General features: G+C 39.6%; 1 protein-coding gene across 1 annotated transcript in view; it reads right to left on the bottom strand.

Annotated features, from left to right (window-relative positions):
* Positions 1 to 4417, bottom strand: part of LOC106872910 (carboxy-terminal kinesin 2) — a 29258-nt gene extending 24841 nt beyond the window's left edge. Inside the window, exon 1 of the mRNA XM_014920086.2 lies at positions 4304 to 4417. Coding sequence (XP_014775572.2) covers positions 4304 to 4315 — 12 coding nt within the window. The 5' untranslated portion in view covers positions 4316 to 4417. The remainder of the gene's footprint in view (positions 1 to 4303) is intronic.
* Between the last annotated feature and the right edge of the window lie 4859 nt (positions 4418 to 9276).

Genomic DNA, 9276 nt, shown 5'->3' with positions numbered 1-9276 from the left:
GCCAACAATAATGGACAAGAGGACAAAGCCGGCAGGAACATGCCAGGAACTGAGGCTAGTCCTGAAGTCCCACGGCAGTCACAGAGGGAGTGCTGCCCTCCTTATTGGTTGGCTGATTACTAGACAAGTTAAGGCGTGTGGTCGGGGTTGAGAAGAGGGCAGGGGCAGGTTGGTTGAATGATCTTCAGATCAGTGGGGCGTGTGGTGTTATGAGCCAGGCTGTGTTGTAGGGAAGGATCGGAAGTGAGGGAGTAAGCATGTCCTATCGGAAGTGGAGCCTGTGGATCCCACCAGAAGTGCCGTGGTGGACATGCAGCATCAGCGAAGCATGAGGGGCCAGTTGGTGGTGGACAGCACATCAGAGCGGACGTGTGAGACTGTACAGCAACAGATAGCGCACATGGATGTTGAAAGTGACCCTTTTTCTGGACCGACAGGTAAGACTACCGTAATTCTCTCTTCACTTCCATCTTTTTTCTTCCTTTACATTACTAAGCTTAGTGAAAGGAGGCAGAATGATGAGGATGAAGATGTAGGGAGGACCATTTATCATTTGCAAGTATCACAAAGATAAGTATGAGTGATAGATGACTGAAATTACTGGGAAGTTGAGTGAAGTGGGGAAGGTGAACAAGAAGGTAGGTAAGATTGGTTCCAAGCATGTGAGAGATGACAGTGTATGTAAGTTCAGTAACAGCCAAATTTCGCTACCATGATATATTATCAGTGTCTTTCCACAGATGTTGCAAATAGATTAAGAAATTATTAGTGACAAAAACAATGGCAGTATTCATCTTTCTAACAACACATCCATGTTAAGATGGATATAAAGATTGCTTTTTGGTACTAATACTGCTTCCATGAACTTTTTCCACCCTGTTCTTACTCAAGTGACTATACTTTTGGAACCACCATCATCACTGCTAATTATGGCACTTAGCTATCAACTACTTCTAGTGAACCTGCCAGGTATTTAACAGAATCTATTTCCAGTGTGCTCTCAGCTTTTATTTCTCTAGCATCTCCAAGGCCTCTGCCAGGGGTGTAGCCAGCCCACTTATGCGTACCTTTCCTTCTTTGGACACTAAACTCCGCTTGCGAAGACCTGTTGAGGCAAGTGAAATCGAAACCGAACTAAATTCGACGACTGGCACCCATGCCAACGTCGTCTCCTTCATTGGACATGAAACTCAGCTTGCGAAGACTTATTGGGGCAAGCGAAAGCGAAATCGAGATGGTACCTGTGCCCAGCGTCGCCTTTCTGGCACTTATGCCCGTGGCATGTGTAATGGACTTTCGAGCGAGATCGTTGCCAGTGCCCCAGGACTGGCTCTTGTGCGGGTGGCACATAAAATACATCATTTGAGCGTGGCCGCTGCCAGTACCGCCTGACTGGCCTCATGCGGGTGGCACGTAAAAGCACTCACTACACTCTCAGAGTGGTTGGCGTTAGGAAGGGCATCCAGCTGTAGAAACTCTGCCAAATCAGATTGGAGCCTGGTGTAGCCATCTGGTTTCACCAGTCCTCAGTCAAATCGTCCAACCCATGCTAGCATGGAAAGCGGACGTTATACGATGATGATGATGATCTGCCTCACACAAAGTCCGCCTTGTGTGGTTAGCCTGTCATCTCATGTCTATCCACAGCTAACACTGAGTACAACAATATCAAGTTCCTACATACTCCTTTTCTGCATATAATTTTTTTCCCCCTTTTCTATATTCCATAAAAAGGTTTCGTAGTTTAGGAAACATTTTTTTTAGAAATATAGTCCTTTTTTCATCCAGCAAGACCATATCCCTGATGGTACCAAAGTCCTGTCATTTTTGTTACTAACACTTTAGTCTTAAGGCCTTCTGATGCCAGGTTTTCACTTCTCTACATGCAACAGATTCAGTTATGAAAACCAGATTATCAGCACATAAAAGAAACATGATTAGTCAATCTTGGAACTCCCTAGTGAGGCCTGTATGACTATGATGAATAAGAGGGACTGAGGAATGAACCCTGTTGGACACATATCTTTATACTAAATATGTCGCTAAACTCATCACTGACATTGACTTTGCCAACAGCATCTTTATACATAGCTTGTACAGCCCTCACAAAGCCATTTATCTGCACTTAATTGCCTATGTGATGAGCCAAATACAGAGCATGACATCCTGTCATTGTCCTTGTTGAAGCCCAAAAATGTTAGGTAAAGTGGCTAACTCCTTAGCTAAGTATTTTTCCTGCAGCTCACTCCCAAGGATGACAACTAATGCCTCTTCCAGCCACAAAGCCCAGTTGCATCTCTTCTAGAATAATTCCACTCCTGATCACTTGTGCCATGACTCTTTCTGTGACTGTTACACCATTGCCCAAAAATTTGATGCTTTGTAATTTCCTCGCTCTCATACATCACCTTTGTTCTTGTAGCAGTCACAACGATACTACTAAACCAGATACACTCATATATATATATATATATATATATATATATATATATATATATATATATATATATATATATATATACGTGAATGAATAAATCGTTAAATATCTATACAATTTATAAAATGTAGAAATATAGTCCTTATATAATTTTTTTTTTTTTTTCCAAAATAATCTGACTAGATGATAGCGGTTGGAATGCTGGTTTTACTTCGTTGTTGAAACAGTTATATTTTTGTAATATGTGCCATGTCGCGGCGTATATATAAATTAAATACAGAGTTTGTACACAGAAAACTATGTACTTTTTAATGTATCCATTCGTTCTCAAACACAATCAGGCAGATTTGAACATGAATATATGATTCGCCGTTGTATAACGTATTCGGAGAACAGCTTCTCCCTTTGAATCATTTAGACACGTTACTTAAATAGGAAATAATCCAATATCTGCCATCCCACTGCCACAAATATGTAAGGGTAAGAGCTGATAAAAATTGCGTGATGCTCGTTCTTTTCTTAACTATAGAATGCTTAAACCAGAATTCCGCCCAAAACTAAAATGTGTTGTTTTTGATTTTTAGTGTTTTGCTTCGTTGATACGGTTTGAGATTAAAAGCTATTTACATAGGGAGAATTACTGAGAGGAGTCTTGTAGCATTGCCCTGTATGATGGTTAGTGCGAGCCATGCACCCCCTTCCCCCAGCTGTCAGAAATTTTGAAATACAGTAAAAAGGAAACGATTATTTTAAGATTAGTAAACATTTTGACACTGACGTCATACCACACATTTTACCAACAATAATGATTTATGATGCAAAGCCACAGATATAGGGGTCAAAAATATGGCTCGTTTACTCGACAACAATATATGGCTGGTATTTATTGTGTGGTCCCCGGGAGAAATCGACCGTGAGGATTTGAACTGAAGGAATGGTAACCGTCAGTCATTTTGACCAGCACTCTGATTCTGCTTAACAAAAGGTTTTCTCTATTCTTCTACGTGGACAAATAGAAAATTCTGGATATTCAGAAATGTTTACAAAACGAAAAGGTCCGATTCATTTTCTGCACATTCACAATAACGCATTATAAACTGTATTAAAGTGTTGAGTACAACTAATCGAGATATGGGTTTAAAGGGACAGGATGATCGCGGTTGGGAAGCTGTAGTCGTGTTGAAATTCCTTTCGCGAAGGTAAAGAATACGAACACCAGGTGATTAGGGTTTTTGTTACGCCAAAAACGGGAGATGTGCATATTATTTATGCCTAAAAAGGTAAATATTACCAAAATTAATTCCAATATCTTGAATATCTTGCGAAGAGATTCACTGAGTTCAAACTGGTAAATAGTTATAATCAGTTAACTAACGAAAATACACAAACTAAATGTTAAAAGAGCTTTTTGTTCACTTCTTTAAGATTTTCACCAAGTTTTTTCGGTACAAAATATTTTCATTTACAATTAATATTGAGATCATTTACTTCGGTAAAGTTGCCTTAACGGCCAAATTATATTACAAGTCATTAAGAGGATCTTCCGTACACAATAAACACATCAAACAATAATATAAAAACAATATAATTGCTTATTGTGCAATAGGCGCGTTATCGAACAAAGTGAGAATGACGGGCACTATTAATGATTGAATTATCTTATAAGAAATTAAGTAATGATAATGAGACGTGCTTCTTAAAATTTTATTCTATACACAAGAGAGAGCAAATTAACTGTTCAGTAATGTGTAAACTATCATTAAAAATAACCACAAAGTTAATTATAAACAGAAAGAAATGTAAAGGAAAACATTCGACAAAAATAATTAAAACAACTGAAATCACATAAAATATAAATATGCTCACCTGATTATTCATTGTTGTTTATATTTCACAAATAAATGACTAAAGAAACAACGTATTGTAATGGAATGAGGATCCTTACAGCTAAAACAGCGAGAAAATTTTTAAATTTGCCACAAATTTAAAATACAGCTTCTGATTGGTTGATCGTAGTTGTGGACATGCGCAGTGCAAATATTTTGAATCGTTCAGTGTCGTTGGCTGACACCTCGGTGACATAGTAAATAGGCTTTTAATTTAGGCACAGGATCAGCAGCTTTGAGGGCTAGAGACTAGTTTGCCGAAAAGTGTGTGCAGCCAAGATGCTGGATGATAAAGCTCTGCTCAATGGTCTGAATCACGAAATGGAGACAGATTTAAAAGTTTGTTATTCAGGCAAAAAGAACAATGTCGGTAGAATGGGTAAAAAAATATAGGTTATATGTGTTTCGATTCCACCACCACCACCAACAAAGGTTCCCTTCACAACGTACCTCACAGGAGTACAGTCACTTTAGAATCTGTCAAAAAGGAAAATGTCTTGCCAGGTACGGTAATTTTTACTGATAAATGAGCCAGTTATCGGAATCCCCACCAACTTGTGTACATTCACCGACCAGTGAATGAATCATGCCAAAGATTTCGTGAATTCCTACGCTGGGGCATGCACTAACCATATCGAGACCTATTGATCTTGTATCAGAAAACGCCTAAAATACATAAGCCGATCGATTGGGGAAATGAGGTGGTTCCCTGATCGAGGCAATTTACAAGGAACAGATCCGGGAATTTTACGAATCGTTTCCAGAATTTCTAAACATTCCCATAGGATCCAGAACAGGTGGTGCGCTTGCACACCCTAAAATTTTACTGGGCAATGAAAACGCTAGGAACGTCCTGGGTTTGCCACCACTAAGCTAATTTCGTTCCCGCATTTTTGTACATTTCTGAATCACATTGCCGATGTTTATCCTCCGTAAATTCCAGCTGTATGTAACATGACATTTCTATGACATTATGTCAAGTTGACTTGTTTTACTTTTAAGTTGTGCCTGCATTCAGTACAGATCACCATCGCATCTTCTGTTTCCCGATGCAGTGTTCTACGCTGATTTTTGGCATAATTAGAATCTCCCTCGCCGAAAATCTTAGAACCCATAGAAAAGAAAAAAAGCGTAAAAGGGTGGTTACTAACAATTTCAGTCTTTTTACCCCGCGCTCATCCACGCCAATATTTGCTCATTTCTGCATCTGGATGTGATTTCCAGTCAGTGCATGATATGATCTTACATGTGGTAGAAATAACAGCCAACTTTATTGAACATTTTCCCCTACTTCTTTTTTGCATTCGACAATGAGTTTCGATTTTGCCAAATAAAGAAACATAGTATATCAAAATTTCAGTACCCTTCTCCATTCCTCCCTCCCCGGTTTGTTGGTTTCCTGCATTCCAAAGCAATGTGGGGAAGCTTTTCTTTTTTAAAAAAAAATATTTTAATTCATGTTTTCTAAACGTCTGATCTCTATTTTTTTTCTCTTTTCTCTTTTCCCTTACCTTTCACTTTCGTCATATTATAAGTATTCCACATTGCGAAATGTGTAATCCGCATTTTTGGAGACAAAATTTTCGCAAACCCACTCGGCCCGTCACCACCACCCATCAACGTACTTTATACGATTGAAATTAAATTTGTTCTTCCCCCACCCCGTCCTCCACCACACTTTATTCCGACATGAAAATTCAATGATTTATTAATTGAATCAGAAAAAGGATTTATTAAGACTTACAAATGCAACTCAGCCCCCGTGAATGGTTTGAGAGTGATTTTGCTATTATTTTTAGCATGTCGAGTGACTACATTGAGGCCTAGTAAATGTCATCTGCTCAGTGTTTGTTGTAAGGACACCCCCACCCTTAAGTGGATTCGTAACGCTTAAGTGGATTCGTAAATCTTTCGGAATATTTCGAACCAACAATCAAATCTGAGTTTTTGTTGGGTTTTTTTTTTATTTCTCGTTGAAATGATGTTTGGGAAAAAAGTTATTTTCCAAAATACCACTTCTTAAATATACAAAAATATATTCAATCGAATATTTTAAACACATTATTTGTGCATGCAACTATTTCGAGCAGTTCAATAAATATATATAGGCGCAGGAGTGGCTGTGTGGTAAGTAGCTTGCTTACCAACCACATGGTTCTGGGTCCAGTCCCTTGGGCAAGTGTCTTCTACTATAGCCTCGGGCCGACCAAAACCTTGTGAGTGGATTTGGTAGACGGAAACTGAAAGAAGCCTGTCGTATATATGTATGTGTGTCTGTATTTGTCCCCCACCATCGCTTGACAACCGATGCTGGTGTGTTTACGTCCCCGTAACTTAGTGGTTCGGCAAAAAGAGACCGATAGAATATGTACTAGGCTTACAAAGAATAAGTCCTGGGGGCGATTTTCTCGACTAAAGGCGGTGCTCCAGCATGGCTGCAGTCAAATGACTGAAACAAGTAAAAGAGTATATATACATAAAGTTAAATAACAGAATACCAGAGAGTTTACAACCCAATGTACATGCTTCTGCATTGTAACATAAAGAGAAAATATTTACTTTGCCAAGAAATATGTGTTTTCCAAGATAAAAACTGAAAATGCTGGGAAGTGACATTTGTATGGCATTGAATAAACTGTTCAGTTCCATGTCATGAAGAAGTGTCCATTTATATTCACAATATGTTTCCAGAATGTATAGAAGTTCTTCCATTCTCACCATCACAAATGCACAAGAGATAACTTTCCTTAGGAAAAAAATGTATCTTTGTTCGCAATAAAAGATTCTTGTGACAAATTGTTTTGGTTTATGTCCATCTTTAGTTTATCTAGGCCCTAGATAAACTAAAGAAGATTTTCTAGGATATAGCCATTGACACCTCTAGATATAGCTTTTGTGTCGTCCCTGGGATCTTTCGTATAAACCAAATGAGATAAATAGGGGCCTGTGATCCAGGACATCTAACAACCCTGCAAAGCCTGTTTCGTAAGGAGAGTAGTTTTCATTGGAAACTCTGGAGGACAAGAAAAAAAAAACCTGTCAAAAGGCTGGGTGAACTCAATAGTCAACAGCTATCCAACTGCTTGTAATGAGAAATCCCTAGTCTTAATTTAGGCAACTCTCCTGGAGATGGAAAACTCTAAAGTAACATCTGCAACTTTGTTTGCAGCCAATAATGTAGATTAGTTCTTCTTTTGGGAAGAGAGTGTTCAGTGAGTGGGGATCGCCCTGTGTAAGGCCTTTCGTCACTTGACTCTTTAGCATTTAAACCAGCCACATCAGGTCCAAATATTCTACCAGCTTTATGTTTAAACTGGCCAGATCCTGCCTTACACACCTACCCTACAATGTCATTCTAAATGTCGTGGAAACGTCAAAGCTATGAGATAATGCCTTATTTGTTCAAAACAATGTGAATAAATAAGCTTATATTTGACAGAGCAATCTGAATGCTAAAGGGTTAATAAAAAGCTTCAGACACAGGTACCAGTTGACTTTTAACATCTCTATTATGAGAAAAGGAAGAAAACAAACGACAGGAGTAAAAGGCTCGACAAAATCAACCTCGTCACCCTCCAACAGTGCCATGCAGTCGATTCCATGGACTCTTCTATGTAAGAATTGGCCTACTTAGTCATCAACGCCATCACCATAAGGGAAGCGTTCAGTAAAGAAGAAACTAAGTTCTCGGATACGAGATAAAGCCGACTATGATTATGTGTATTATTCATTATGGCTGGCCGTAGCCAATAAAAGCAAAATACTCAATGAAAAATTCCATGATGCAATGAAGTATGTGTCAACAAGGATGGTAACTCTGTGAATACTTTCTGTTGGAGACATTTATAGTCACTACATCCTGGGCCAGATTGAGGCCCTAAGCACTTAAAAAATGTTGGTGCCCCCATATATATGTAAGTCAAAATATAAACAATGATACCATAAAATAAATTCATATTTTTCAAAATGCAATAGAACTAACAGAAAGTTGGAAAATATTATTTTTATATACGACCAAGGCGAGCATGCCAACAATCCCCCTTGATCGAAAGAGGACTGGAGTAACATGAAATTAAGTATTATGCTCAAGAACACAACACGCCTCCCAGTCTAGGAATCGAACCCACGATCTAGCGATCGTGAGTGCAACTGCCTATCCGCTAGGCCACGCGCCTTCTCACACACACACACACACACACACACATGATAGTACTCAGAAAAAAACTCTTTAATGAGCCATTGTACAATACAAACTATCGTTCATGCCAGAGAAAAGCACCACTGATGCTATATTTCTGGTAAGACAGCTGCAAGAGAAATACCCAGCCAAAGGTAAACCTCTGTACCTGGCTTTCGTTGACATGGAGAAAGCCTTTGACAGGGTCCCCTTATCCCTTATCTGATTGCCAATGAGGAAACTAGGGATAGATGAATGGTTAGTGAGAGCTGTATAAGCCATGTACAGGGATGCTATCAGTAAGGTGAGGGTTGGCAACGAATACAGTGAAGAATTTCCAAGTAGAGGTAGGGGTCCATGGATTGGTTCCCGTGCTGGTGGGCCACGTATTGGCACCCGTGCTGGTGACACGTGAAAAGCACCATTCGAGCGTGATCGTTGTCAGCGTCGCTTTACCGGTACATGTGCTGGTGGCACGTGAAAAACAACATTCGAGTGTGGTCGTTGCCAATGCCGCCGGACTGTCTCCTGTGCAGGTAGCACGTAAAAACACCTTTTGAGCGTGGTCATTACCAGAACCGCCTGACTGGTTCTTGTACCGCGTAAAAGCACCCACTACACTCTCAGAGTGGTTGGCATTAGGAAGGACATCCAGCTGTAGAAACTTTGCCAGATGAGATTGAGCCTGGTGCAGTTCTCCAGCTCACCTGTTCTCAGTTAAACTGTCCAACCCACGCCAGCATGGAAAGCGGATGTAAAACGATGATGATGATATA

The sequence above is a fragment of the Octopus bimaculoides genome, chromosome 7 (genome assembly GCF_001194135.2).
Source record: "Octopus bimaculoides isolate UCB-OBI-ISO-001 chromosome 7, ASM119413v2, whole genome shotgun sequence".
Classification (NCBI taxonomy): Eukaryota; Metazoa; Mollusca; class Cephalopoda; order Octopoda; family Octopodidae; genus Octopus; species Octopus bimaculoides.
This window is presented reverse-complemented; position numbering and strand designations above follow the sequence as displayed.